General features: G+C 62.9%; 1 protein-coding gene across 3 annotated transcripts; it reads right to left on the reverse strand.

Annotated features, from left to right (window-relative positions):
• Positions 1 to 570: 570 nt before the first annotated feature.
• PHC2 (polyhomeotic homolog 2) lies at positions 571 to 11,692 on the reverse strand. Of its 3 annotated transcripts, none has more exons than XM_034068641.1 (15): positions 11,566 to 11,692; positions 8,626 to 8,813; positions 8,385 to 8,543; positions 8,231 to 8,308; positions 7,177 to 7,332; positions 6,653 to 6,757; positions 6,386 to 6,584; positions 5,470 to 5,792; positions 4,534 to 4,651; positions 3,406 to 3,617; positions 3,151 to 3,280; positions 2,909 to 3,044; positions 2,678 to 2,819; positions 2,281 to 2,530; positions 571 to 1,089 (listed from the first exon to the last, which is right to left on the reverse strand). In XM_034068641.1, exons 2-15 carry the CDS (start codon positions 8,767 to 8,769, stop codon positions 935 to 937), a joined length of 2,307 nt encoding a protein of 768 aa, XP_033924532.1. In that variant the 5' UTR covers positions 8,770 to 8,813; positions 11,566 to 11,692; the 3' UTR covers positions 571 to 934. The 3 variants fall into 3 exon arrangements, with proteins under 3 accessions (XP_033924532.1, XP_033924530.1, XP_033924531.1); XM_034068639.1 differs by having other exon boundaries at positions 2,281 to 2,587; XM_034068640.1 differs by having other exon boundaries at positions 572 to 1,089; positions 2,281 to 2,587; positions 2,909 to 3,023.
• Between the last annotated feature and the right edge of the window lie 1,712 nt (positions 11,693 to 13,404).

Consider the following 13,404-nt stretch of genomic DNA (forward strand, 5'->3'; position numbering starts at 1 on the left):
CCCCAGGGACACCCCAATGGCATCAGGGGACGCAGGGTCACAGCGGGTACCACCCCTATGGGTACCAGCTTCAAGGATGCAGCACTACCCATAGCCCCCCATGGGGACCAGCCCTGGGTCCATGTCACCCCCATAGATGTCCCCTCCTGCCCCCCCCCCATGTCCCCACTTCAGCCCCCATCTGCCACTGGGACTCATGGCAGGGGGGGCAACCACACACACAAACTTTAACACCCCCCCCAACTTGAGGGGCAGCCAGAGCATCCCATCCCCCCCCCCACATTGTTCGCTTTTAAAGGTGTTGTTTTTTTCCTGTGTTTATTAAAAACAAAAAAAAACAGGGAAAAAAAAGGGGGGGAGGGGCTGGGGGGAGATTTTTCCTTAATTATTATTTTTTTTTGCTTTTCTTTTCTTTTCTTAAAAAGCCCCGGGGGGGGGGGGAGGGGAAGGGGGAGGGGCCCTGACCTGGGGGTGAAGGGGCCACCCCCCCCCTCCATCATGAGGTGCCCCCAATACAGCCCCATAACAAGGGAGATACCTCCTCTGTGACCCCTCCCCCCCCCCCCCAAACCAGCACCACCCCCCCGGGGGGGGGGAGCCCCAAAATCCACCCCCCCCCATGACCAAGAGCCCAAATCCCAGCTGGGGGAGGGGGCCCACGTTAAGGCAACCATCCTGCTTCACCCTGCCGCTGCGGGGGGGGGGGGGAATGGGGGGGGCACATGGGGGGATGTGGGGACCCCCCCTCCCTGCCGGGGTATGGGGGGGGCTATAGCTAAGGGCTATTTACACACCCCGGGGGCACCCGGGGCTGGGTTGTGCTCAGCAGTGACCCCCCCCCCCAAGCCCCCCCTCTTTGAGGCCAGGCAGGGGTGTTGGGGGGGATGGGGGGTGTAAGGGGGGGTGTCCCATGGGTGCCCCCACCCCACCGGCTCTAGGAGTCCTTGAGCATGCTGATGCGGGCGTAGATCTTGAGGGCCGGCCCCAGTTTGATGTTCATGGTGCTCATGAGGTGATCCTCCTTGAGCAGCAGCAGCGCCTGCCCATCGATCTCCTGCGCACGGAACTCCTCCGCGATCTCCTGGCAGCCTGCGGGGGGGGGGGGGGGTCAGGGACCCCAAAATGGGCTCAGAGATACCCCAGAATGGGCTCAGAAATACCCCAAAATGAGCTCAAGAGACACCCTGAAATGGGCTCAAAGATACCCCAAAATGGGCTCAGAGATACCCCAAAATGGGATCAGAGACACACCAAAATGGGATCAGACACCCTAAAATGGGCTCAAACATATCCCAAAATGGGCTCAGAGATACCCCAAAATGGGCTCAGACACCCTAAAACGGGCTCAGAGATACCCCAAAATAGGCTCAGAGACACCCCAAACCCCACCTCCCACCCCAAGGGGTTGGGGTGCCCTCCCCTATGCCTCAAAAACACCCCCAAAACCATCCCCTCCTACCCGGTGCCCCTCAGAGACACCCCAAAACCAACCCGCACCTCATGGGTATGGGGTGCCCCTCACTTGAGACACCGCTGGGCTCACAGACACCCCAAACCCCATTGCCCACAGCATGGTATTGGGGTGCTCTCATTGCTCTTCTCCCTCCATTCAACCCCATGGTTCTGGGGTGCCCCTCAGCCTCAGCTCAGAAACATCCCAAAACCACCCCCCCACACCCCACTGTTATGTGGGTGTCCCTCAGACCCCATTTCCCACCCTGCCCTACGCCTGCTCCTCATCCCTGGGCTCAGAAGCATCCCCCCCCCAAAACCACCCACCCTGTGGTTATGGGATGCCCCTTTGCTCAGAAACACCCCAAACCCTCCCTTCACTCCATGGTTATGAGGTTACCCCTCTCTGCTCCTCACCCCAAACCCACCCCTAAACACCATGGTTATGGGGTTACCCCTCTCTGCTCCTCATTCCATGGTTGTGGGGTTACCCCTCTCTGCTCCTCATTCCATGGTTGTGGGGTTACCCCTCTCTGCTCCTCATTCCATGGTCGTGGGGTTACCCCTCTCTGCTCCTGACTCCATGTTTATGGGGTTATCCCTCTCTGCTCCTCACTCCATGGTTATGGGGTTACCCCACTCTGCTCCTCATTCCATGCTCATGGGGTTATCCCTCTCTGCTCCTCACTCCATGGTTACGGGGTTACCCCTCTCTGCTCCTCACCCCAAACCCCACCGTTACACGGTGCCCATCACCCTCTGCTCAGGCACACCCCATTCCCAAACCCAGCACCCCATGGTTCTGGGGTGCCCATCCCTGCTCCGCACCCGGCAGCGAGCGGATGAACTCATAGACATCCTCCACGTTCCACTTGCTGGGCTCGCTGGGCAGGAAGCGGTGGCCGATGCCAGGCAGGTCCCGGACGTGCACGTCGGGCAGCTCCATGTCCCGGAGCTCCAGGTCCCGCTCGCCCTGGCGCCGGCGGGAGGTGGAGGAGCTGGCGGAGATGGGCGACAGCGGCTCCTCGTAGCTGGAGTTATCGGAGCAGCGGCTCGAGTCCTCCTGGCTGTGGTTGAGCTGCAACGACGCCGTCACGGAAAGAGGCACCGAACCCGGCGGCAGAGACACCGGCGGCTGCGGGGACGGAGCAGCGCCGGCCTCATGTGTGTGCATCACCCCCCCCCCCCCAATAACTGTGTTCCATGGGGTGAATCCCACCCTCACCTGCTTCTTGGTGTCCTTGCTGAGCGCGGGCAGTGTCCCCTTGCAGGCACGGCGCCGGCCGTGGGGGGGGCCGCCGGGTTTCTGCAGTTTGCTGCGGTCGGGGTGGAACAAACCCACCCGTTTCGTGCAGCCCACGTTGTACCTGTGGGGTTGGGTACAACACACAGGTGTGGGTCATGGTCCCACCGCGCTATGGGGTGTGCTGGGTAAGCTTTGGGGGTGTTTCTGTACCTCTTGGCACAAGCCATGGAGCAGAAGCGCTTGGAGCGCTTGAACTTGTAGGCGAAGTCGACGCGGCCGCAGAGCTCACACTTCAGTTTGGGGGGGTTCCCCTCCTCTTTGGATTCTGGGGGGCGCGGAGGGACACCCAGAGAGAGAAATGCAACCAGCTCAGCCTTAAGGACATACACACACCCCCCCCTCTCCCTGCCCTGCCCCATAGCAACCCCTCGGCTTGGGGGGCCGGGCGCTACCTTGGAGATAGGGCTCCTCCATCTCGGAGTCGGTGGTGGTGGTGTTGTCCTGTGGTGGGAGCTTCTCAGCCAGCAGCTCCTGCGCATACTTCTTCTTCAGGTTCCCCACCAGCAAGGAGGAGCGTCCCACCTGCAGCGGGACATGGATGGGTGCCCCTAAACCACCCACCCCCAACAACACCCCCACACTCAACAGAGCTGGGAAGGGGGGGGGGGGAAGAAGAAACCCATGGATCCATAAGGAAATAACGTTACCGGGAACGGTTCTGCCCCTTCCTGGATGACGAAGCCCTCGATAACGTGGGTGAGGATCTGCGGTTTCACGATGGCCTGAGGCGGTTTGTTCTCACCATTATGGGGGGCAGCGCCGGCGACGGTGGTGGAGGCAGAGCTGCCGGTGCCCGAGGTCATACCGGGAACGCTGGCGAGGGCCGGCGGCTGGGCATGAAGGCGCTCTGCGGGCGGCTCTACCGGAGGAACGGACACACACATACACACACACACACACACACACACAGAGGTTACGGTTGGACGCGGTGACGCCGGCATTACCATACAGCTGGCGGCGGAGCAGCTGCTGCCCTGCGGGCCCGGCAACACCGGTACAGCCACAGGGCGCTGCGGTACCGGAGGGGGGGGGGAGGCGACATCCGAACCTCCCCCCGGTGGGGCACAGAGAGCCCCGAACACCCCGGTGGGTGCCGGGTCCCTACATAAGGTTCTGTGTGTCCCTCTTGAGACCCGTTACACCCCGGTACGGCCCCGTTCCCCCCCCGCACGCCCCGCAGGCCTCGCTAGGCCCCGGTAGGCCGCGGCACCTTTGTCCGCCGGCGGCGGCTCCCGTTCCCCCCGCCCCTACCTGCGCCCAGGCCGGGGCAGCGGAGGGGGGGGGGGGGCGGATGCGGAAGTGAGGTCAGCGCCCGCCCGCTACCGCCGCCGCCGCCCCGCCGGGGCCGGGCCGGGCCGGGCCAGGCCGCAGCGCTCCGAGGCGGGGCCGGGCCGGGCCGGGCCGCACTCACCGGCGGCGCTCAGCGGCTCGGCGGCCCCATAGCGCGGACAAAGGCGGCGCAGGGCGGGCGGCGGCGGCGCAGGGCGGACAAAGGCGGCGGCAGGGCCGGGCCGGGGCGGCGGCGGCGGCGGAGGCTGCTGCTGCGCGGGGAAGGGCGGGGCCCGGCGCAGGCCACGCCCCCTCCTCGATCTCCTATTGGCCGCAGCCCCGCGCGCGCCCACGCCGACAAGAGGGGGCGTGGCCTCGGAGGGAGGCGTGGCTTTGAATGGGGGGCGTGGTTACAGCTCCGGTGCCCCTAAGTGGTGGGAACCTAACCGGGGTTCCGCCGGTCACCGGGGGGGGGGGTGTGTTTAAGCACCGTCCCTGGGTCTTACCGTGCGCAGGGGGCCGCTCGCCGTCGGGGGGGCCCGGAGGGGCGGCGGGGGGGCTGGCGGCGCTGGTGGGGGCCGGCGGTGGGTCCCGACGGGAGCTCTCGGGGACGGCGGGTGGGGGCTGCGGGGACGGGGGACACGGACACGGGTGTGCGGTCAGGGGGTGCGTGCACACGTGTGTGGGGCGAGCAGGACATGGGTACACACACACCCATCCACACACATGTTAATGGGCATGCGTGCATGTGTGTGACCTGCTCACACTTACGTGGTGGGGCTGTTGCAAGTGTGCACACACAGGTACATGGTTCACACCCACAGACACACATGGATCATGCACACATGGATCATGCACACAGACACACGTGTGTGCACGGACCCGGCTGACACATGCACACCCCCCCACATGCACAGCCACCATGCATGCACATGTGCAAGGAGCAGGGGAACATGGGTGTGCACAGAGCAGGCACACACATGCAGGGCTGTGGCAACCTTCACACACGTGTGCATGGCTCTGGTACACATGGATTAAGCACACATGCACGCACATGCAGAGATGAGGAGTACATGTGCACATACATGAGTGTGCACAGGTCAGGCCAATGGGCTCCCACACAACGTGCATGGACCAGGCACACATTGCACACGTGTGCACATGGATCAGTGACCCATGGATCAAGCATACATGGACAACAACGTGCATGGATTACACACATGTGCACACAGATGTGCACAGACAGCACATATGTGCATGGATCACACATGTGCAGGGACCACTTGTACACACACACATGCATGGCCCTAGCTTGTGTGCACGCACACATGTGGGGCTCACACACGTGTGGGGCTCAGGCACACCTGCACCCCCCCCCCCCCCATTGCACACATGTGTACAGGGCTCATGCCCCATGTGGGGGGGCCAGGGGTGCCCCTCACCGTGGCGCCGGGCGGCTGCAGCTGCAGGATGACGGCTGAGGCGTGCTGGAACTTGCGGGGGGCTGCGTGGCCATTGGGGGGGCCACCCTCACCCCCCGGCCCCACGGGGACCCCGGTCTTGGGCTGTGGGGCTGGGCCAGGGCTGGCGGGGGGCAGTGGGTGCAGTTGGGGGGCAGCAGGGGGGCCCGGGGGGGGCTGCCCGCGGGGGGGCAGCGGCTGCTGCTGCTGCTGGATCACAAACTGCTGCGGCTGCTGCTGCTGCTGGGGCTGCATCGGCTTCGGCGCCTGCTGCACGAACTGGGGGGGCTGCAGTGGGGCATAGGCTGCGGAGACAGCATCAGCACCTCAGCCCCAAAGGACCCCAACCCCAGGATCCCCCCCCTGCCCCCCATAAGGCTGCTCCTCACTCAGGCATCCATTCACTCTGGTGCCTATTGATAACCAGCTCCTGCTGTGCCTGCAGGAACAGGAATGGGTTCTTGTCCGTCCCCCGCCATGTCCCCTTGATTTGTGAGCCACACCAGCACAGCACCCCCAGGCTCCATCACCCCATGGGGTTCCCCAGGCCCACACCTCACTGCTCCAACCCACTGAGGAGGCTCACCCCAGGGCCCCCTGTAGGTGCTGCAGGTGCCAAGACCCTCCCAGGCACCCTCAGAGAGGGTGGGTTGACCCACACACACCCAAACACAAGCAGGAAGCCAATGTATAGGCAACACCAGTCCAGACCATCATTAGGTTTCAGGGTGAACACCCCACACAGGCTGCTCTGCTGAGGCTTGTGACCCCCTGCCCTGATGTTGAGCCCCCGAGGTGGTGATGAAACCCCCCTGGAGTGGGTTTTGGGGCTGCAGCCCCACACAGGGCACACAGCCCCTCATTAGGCTTCAGAGTGAACACGGCCGCAGGCACTTACCTGTGGCAGCAGCCGGGGCTGCGGCGCGGGCCAGGGGATGGGCACGGGCATCGGGGGGCTCAGCCTTCTTGAGGTGCTCAGTTGGGGGGTCTGGGGGGGGTCCTCGGGGGGGACCAGCTCGGGGGGGTGCCCCGCCGGGGGGCTTCATGGCCAGGGCAGGGAGGTGGGGGCCGGCAGGGCGCAGGGCCAGGCTGTGCACCTACAACAGCAGCAGGTCAGGGGGGCCGGGGGTTGTTGGGGGGCTGAAGGGGAGATTTGGGGGCTCACCTGGGGGGCAGCAGGCGGTGGGGCGGGCGGTGGGGCCGGCGGTGGGGCTGGAGCGGGGCTCTCGGGTCGGACGGCGCTGACGGGGCCCGTGGGTGTGAAGATGAGCTGGGGGGCAGAGATGGGTGTGTGGGACCCCGAGGTGGGGAGGACATCCCTTTTGTGTCCCATTCCCTCCCTTCCATGTCCCTATGGACAGTGGGTCCTGAGCAACCCACAAGCCCTGCCACCCTGCTGTGGGACAATTGGTCCCAGGCAACCCACAGGCATGGGTACCCAAATGGGTCAGGGACCCTCTAGGGTATTACTCTGCAATAGGACTATGGGGACCCCATGAGTCCTGGTCACCCCACAGTGGGATGAATACCCAATAGGTCCTGGACACGCAATAAATAAGAGGATGGGCACCCTAAGGGCCTTGACCACCCCACTACTGGATGATGTCCACCCTGCAGGGTCAAGAATCCTTCAGGTGTGCTGCCCACCCTGCGATGGGCCCATGGGCACCCATACAGGTGCTCCCTTACCATCTGTGCCCGCAGGTACATCTGGGCCTGGCTGGCGGTGAGGGCAGGCGAGGCGGCGTTGCCCAGCAGCACAGCCTGTTGTGCCATGCCGGCTGCACCGGGAGCCACGCTCTGCGCCCGCGTCAGCAGCTGCGCTGGTGATGGGGACAGGTTCATCTGCACCGAGAGCAGGCCGGTTGTGCCGTGTCGGGTATGGGGAGGGATGGGATAGAATCACAGAATGAGCCAGGCTGGAAAACACCCTTAGGATCCAACCATTCCCCAGCACTGCCAATGCCACTGCCAAGGCCACTCCTAACCCATGGCACTGAGGCCTCATCTCCACCATGTGTGAACCCTTGCAGGGCCGGTGCCAGCAGCCCTGCCCTGGGCAGCCTGTTCCAATGCCTGAGCACCCTCTGGGGCAGGAATTGTTCCTCAGCTCCATCTAAACCTGCCCTGGTGCAACTTGAGGCTGTTTCCTCTTGTCCCATCCCTTGTTCCTTGGGAGCAGAGCCCAGCCCCTCCTGGCTCCATCCTCCTGCCAGGCACTTGTAGGGAGCCATCAGGTCCCCCCTGAGCCTTCTCCATCTGAACCCCCCAGGTCCTTCAGCTGTTCCCCATCTCTCTTGTGCTCCAGGCCCTGAACCAGCTCCATTGCCCTGCTCTGGCCCCACTCCAGCCCCTCAAGGTCTCTCTTGCAGTGAGGAGCCCAGAGCTGAACACAGGATTCAAGGTGCAGCCTCCCCAGTGCCCAGTGCAGGGGCACAGTCACTGCCACTGGTGCTGATCCAGGCCAGGATGCTGGGGGCTCCCTGCCTGCCCAAGCACAAACTGCTCATGTTCAATCAGCACCTCCAGGGCCTTTCCCATGAGCAGTTTCCAGCCTCTCTTCCCCAAGCCTGGAGCATTGCAGGGGGTTGTTGTGGCCCAAGCACAGGACCCAGCACTGAGCCTTGTGGAACCTCATCCCATTGGCACAGCCCATGGATCCAGCCCATCCAGATGCCTTTGCAGAGCTTTTTAGCCTCCAGGATGGGATGGGAGGGATGGGACGGAAGGACTGTGCACTCACCGTGGGCTGCTGCGTCGGTGCTGGTTGGGTGCCGTTACCCCCCGAGGAGCTGCTCTGCCTGTTGGCTGCCAGACTGGCCTGCGAACAGCACCGAGCGTCACCCTCCTGCCGCCCTGCAGCACCCATGGGTGCCACCGGCGCTGCGAGCCCTTACCTGCTGCACAGCGGCCAGGCTCTGGAGCTGGGCACTGGTGAGGTGCTGCTGCTGCAGCGCTGCCGTCTGCAGCATGAGGTGCTGCTGCTGCGCCGCGTACATCTGCTGCAGGTACTGTGCCGCCGTGTTGGGCTGCCGGTGCAGCGCCTGCTGGATCACCTGCAGTGGATGGGGATGGGGGGGGTGATGTGGGTCCTGGGCTGCACCCCCAGAACCCCAACCCCGGAGCCACGTCCCTCACCTGCACCGTCTGCCGGTCGGGGATGCCGCTGTACACCGAGATCTGGGGCGCTGCCGGGCGCGCTGTGCCGGTGCTGTTGGGTGTCGTGGCGGTGCCGCCGGCGCTGCTGGAGGCCGGAGCTGCCGGGAGCTGCTCGTTGTCCATGGCGCGGAGCCGGGCGCCGTGGGGCTGCGGGGGTCAGGCTGGAGCTGCGGGGAGATGGGGCAGGGTTATGGTGGTGTGGTGCATGGTGTGGTGTCACTGGGGGTTATGGTCCTGCTCTGGGGGCTGAGGGATGGAGGAGAGGGATGCTGGAAGGAAGGGGAGATGAAGGCATGGCTGCACGAGGGACAGAGGAAAGATGGGAGGAGGAGGGGGATGGATGGACAGAAGGAAAGAAGGAAGAAGGGAAAGGACAAAGGGCAGGAGGGAAGGAAAGAAGGAGGCCAGGAGAGAAGGAAGTAGGAAAGGGATGGAAGAGAACAAAGACCAAGGGAAGGATGGAAGGACGGATGGAAGGAAGGAGGAGTGGACAGGCTGAGAACATTGGGGCTGTTCAGCCTGGAGAAGAGAAGCTGCGTGGAGACCTCAGAGCATCTTCCAGTGTCTGAAGGGGGCTACAAGGAGGCTGGAGAGGGACTCTTCATTAGGGACTGTAGTGATAGGACAAGGGGTGATGGGTTCAAACTGAAACGGGAAGTTCAAGTTGGAGATAAGGCACAAGCTGTTCCCTGTGAGGGTGCTGAGGCGCTGGCACAGGGTGCCCAGAGAAGCTGTGGCTGCCCCATCCCTGGCAGTGTTCAAGGCCAGGTTGGACACAGGGGCTTGGAGCAGCTGCTCCAGTGGAAGGGGTCCCTGCCCATGGCAGGGGTTGGAGCTGGAGGAGATTTAAGGACCCTTCAACATAAATCATGCTGGGGTTCTGTGATAGAAGGAATGATGGATTGATGTAGGAAATGATGAACAGAAAGAAGAACAGAGAAATGGAGAGGAGAAGGACAGGGTTAGAGAGGAGGATGGATGGACCATCAGAGGCAAGATGGGCAGAAGAAAACAGGAAAGGGATAGAAGGACAGAGTAACTACAGATGGAAAGACAGGAGGTACCAATGGATAGACAGAAGGGCAGACAGATGGAATGAAGGCCGGATGGAAGTAGGAGAGAGACACAGGGATGGAAGGAAGGATGGACAATGGGAGCGGACAAAGGGGAGGAAAAATGGAAGGAAGGACAGACAGACATAGGAGAGGAATGAATGGATGGAAGGAAGGGATGGACGGACAGGAAGACAACAGGGACAGAGGGCAGTGCCATCATCACCACAGCCACCACAGTTGCCATGAGGCTCCATGGCCACCACACTCACCAAGGAACCTGTGTTACGTGCCTGTGGCCCCCAGGCCATGGGTGCCACCACCATGGCAGCAGGCACAGCACTGCAGACCATGGACAGCAGCCATGGGGGTGGTTTGGTGGCCACAGCCCCCACAGCAGCCACCTCCAGCCCCAGCTCAGCACCCACACGTGGCAATGACCTCCCTGCCTTGGTGGCTGGTGGGGCTGTGTCCTCTGAGGGTGCCTCTGTCCCTAAGGCTGGGGTAGGATGGATGCGTGCCCGGGGTGGTGTCCCCACCGCTGCCCCATTCCATGGACCTGCACATGGCCCAGCCTCAGGCCTGGCCATGACCAGGAGGAAGTTTGGGAAGTGTTTCCATTTGGGAAGCCATGGACTCATTTCCTCACTGGTGGCACTGGGTGAGAGTCACCACAGTGACTGACATGGAGGGACCACGCTGGGACAACCCAGAGCCAATTCCAGCAGGAAGAGCCCCCATCACTCATGTGTCATGGGTTGGAGCCCCCATCCTCATCCACAGCAACCCTCTTTGGGGGAAACCCACTTCTGACCCCCAAAACCCACGAAGCCCACCCAAAATTAACAAAAACTGGAGCAATTCCTGCACTGCTGGGGGGGGGGGGGTCATGGAGATGGAAACTTCCCAAGCTGAGCCCATAATGGGGGTGGCAAAAGGATGGGGGCAATTATAGTGGGGGGTGTGCTGGGATAGAGGAGAAATGGGATAGAAGGGGAAAATGGGAGAGAGGAGGATGGGCTACTGGGGAATGGGATAGAGGGGGGGATGGGAGAGCGGGGACATGATGGGATAGTGGAGGAAAGGATAGGGATGGCAGAAAGGGAATAAGATGGGGGTATGGGACACTGGAGGGGGAATGAGATAGATGAGATATTAAGGGGTGTGGACGGGATAGAAGGTGTGGGATACGGGAGGGGTGGGATATTGGGGGGCAGGATGTACTATAGAGGGGGATGAATGGGAAAGCACACACAGGAAATGACACTGCAGGGGGAATAAAGTGGAACAGCAAGCACTGGAATGGGAATGGGGGACAAAATCAGGAGAGGGGGCGCAGGGTAGTGGGGTATAATGGGGGGGGCTACAATAGGGGTTGGGCTAAAACCAAGGAGTATAATGGGGGGAAATATAATAAGTGGGGACTATAAGGGGGGTATAGGAGGGGTAACTACAATAGGGGTTGGGCTATAACCAGGGGGTATAACGGTGAGGGCTGTAATAGAGGAAGGGCTATAACTAGGGGGAATAATGGAGGGGGGGAGGGGGGTCTTTAACAGGGGGTTATAACAGTGAGAGCTATAAAGGGGGGGGTTATAACGGTGGAAGAGGCCCATAATTGGGAGTTATAATGGTGGGGGCTATAAAAGGGAGGACACAATGGGGGGTATAGCGGGGGGGGACAACAGAGGCCCTAGCATTACCCCGGCCCACGGTGGGTAAACTGAGGCACAGCGCAGGGCGCATGCGCGGCCCCCCCTCACCTCACTCACGCCCCCCCCACCACCTCCCTCCTCTCCACGGGCCCCGGCCCCGGCCCGGCCCAGACAAAGCGGCCGGGGCCCGGTATCGGCGGCGGGCGCGGTACCTGCGGCCCGGTGGGAGCGGGCCCGGCCGGGCACGGCCATGTCGCGGCGGGGGGTGTCCGGTTGTCCCGGGGCCGCTCCCTCCTCCCTCAGGCGGCGGCGGCGGCGGCGCGGCGGCCCCGACGCCAGAGCTCATTTGCATTCCTCCGCGCGTCACGTGGCACCGCCCCGGCCAATCACGGGCACGCCCGCCACGGCGGCCACGCCCACCGAGCCCCGCGCCCGCCGCGCGACGGCGGCCGCCGCTCGCGCCTCGCCATGGCAACGTGGGGAGGGGAGGGGAGGGAGGGGGCGGTCGCCATGGCAACGGGGGGGGCGGGGGGAGACCCGGTGCGGAGGACACCGGTACCGGTGATGCCCGGGGGTCACCCGGGGTCACCCCGCAGGGACACAGGGGTGGGTGCAGCGGCGAGGGGGGGGGGGGGTCCCTGGGGTCAGCCGGGGTCACCCGGGGCTCCCCGGGGGTGCCCGGTGCCGGTACCGGAGGGTGCTGCACCATGAGGATGCTGGCACCGGGTCAGTGCTGCCCGGGGTCATTCAGGGTCACGCTGGGCTGATACCGGCTCCGTGCCACGGTGGCACCGGTTCCCGTGTCCCCTGGGGTCATCCAGGGTCACCCCGGGGGTGCTCGGAGCCGGGACCGGATGGATGCTGCACCCGAGGGGTGGTGGCACCGGGCCCCGGTATTGGCCGGGGTCATTCAGGGTCATCCCCGGGGTGCCCATTACCGGTACCGGTAGGATGCTGCACCGGAGGGGTCCCCGGTGTCCCTTGGTGTTGCCTGGGGTCACCTGGGGTCACCCCGGTAATACCTACGAGTCACCCAGGGATGCTCCTCTGGATGCATGGGCCGGTACCGGCAGGACACCGGTGTCCCCGGTGCTGCCTTGGGTCACTCGGGGGGTGCCCAGGGCCCGGTATCACCCGGTACCGTGGTGCAGGCTTGGTGGCACCGGTTCAGATGCTGCCTGAGGTCATCCCGGTTGTGCCAGGGGCTCACCGGAGTGTCCGGGACGGGTACCGGTGGCGTTGGTGGCACTTCGGACCCATCCACCGGGGATGGATCCATGAGGGTCCATAGTGCGGGGGGGGACACACAACAGGGGACTGGGAGCACCGGCTCCGGGTGGGCTCGGGGGTGCAAACGGGGCTCGAGGGTTTGCAGTGGGACCCCTCTGGGGGGCACTGGGAGGTACTGGGGGGAGCGGAGGGGTTGGGAGGGCACTGGAGGGGTCCAGGGGAGGCTGCAGGGGCTATGGGGGGACCCCATGGAAGAGAACGGGGGGCACGGGTTGGGGGTGCTGAGCCCCTCTTTGGGCTTCACACTGCTGCCACCTGAGGGCGCTGCCGCCCGCGCCGGGCCTGGGCCCCATCACGGTGAGACGGAGCCGCCCCATTGCTCCATCGCTCCAATGATTCCTTGCTCCATCGCTCCCATGCTCCCGTTCCCCCTTTTCCCCTTTCCACCCCCCCTTTTTTAATTTTCTTTTTCCCCCTTTTTTCTCTTTTCCCTTTATTATTTTATTCATTTTTTTCAATTTTCTTATTTTGCCCCTTTCCTCCCCTTTTTCACTTTTCGCTCTTTTCTTTTTTGCACCTTTTTTTTCCCTTTCCTCCCTTTCTTCCTTTTTTTTTTTGCTTTTCCCATTTCATCTTTTCCTTTTTTCCCTTTTCCCATTTTTCTCCTTTCACTCTTTTCTTACTTTTTTCTTTTCCTTTTTTATTCTTTGCCCCCTTTTTACCCTTTTCTCCTTTTCCCATTTTTCCTTTTTTTCCCTTTTGCCATTTCCCCCCTTTTCCCCTTTTCCCCTTCCCTCTTCCCCCTATTTTTCCTTTTTCTT

The sequence above is a fragment of the Melopsittacus undulatus genome, chromosome 12 (genome assembly GCF_012275295.1).
Source record: "Melopsittacus undulatus isolate bMelUnd1 chromosome 12, bMelUnd1.mat.Z, whole genome shotgun sequence".
Classification (NCBI taxonomy): Eukaryota; Metazoa; Chordata; class Aves; order Psittaciformes; family Psittaculidae; genus Melopsittacus; species Melopsittacus undulatus.

What these genes read in the sequence shown, in the direction of transcription:
- PHC2 (XM_034068639.1), bottom strand. Translation starts at nt 8,769, where the DNA reads ATGGACAACGAGCAGCTCCCGGCAGCTCCGGCCTCCAGCAGCGCCGGC. An exon ending in GCAAGGACACCAAGAAGCAG is followed by an intron (nt 2,588 to 2,677) that starts GTGAGGGTGGGA and finishes CCGTCCCCGCAG; the next exon opens with CCGCCGGTGTCTCTGCCGCC. An exon ending in GTTCATCCGCTCGCTGCCGG is followed by an intron (nt 1,090 to 2,280) that starts GTGCGGAGCAGG and finishes CCCCCCCCGCAG; the next exon opens with GCTGCCAGGAGATCGCGGAG.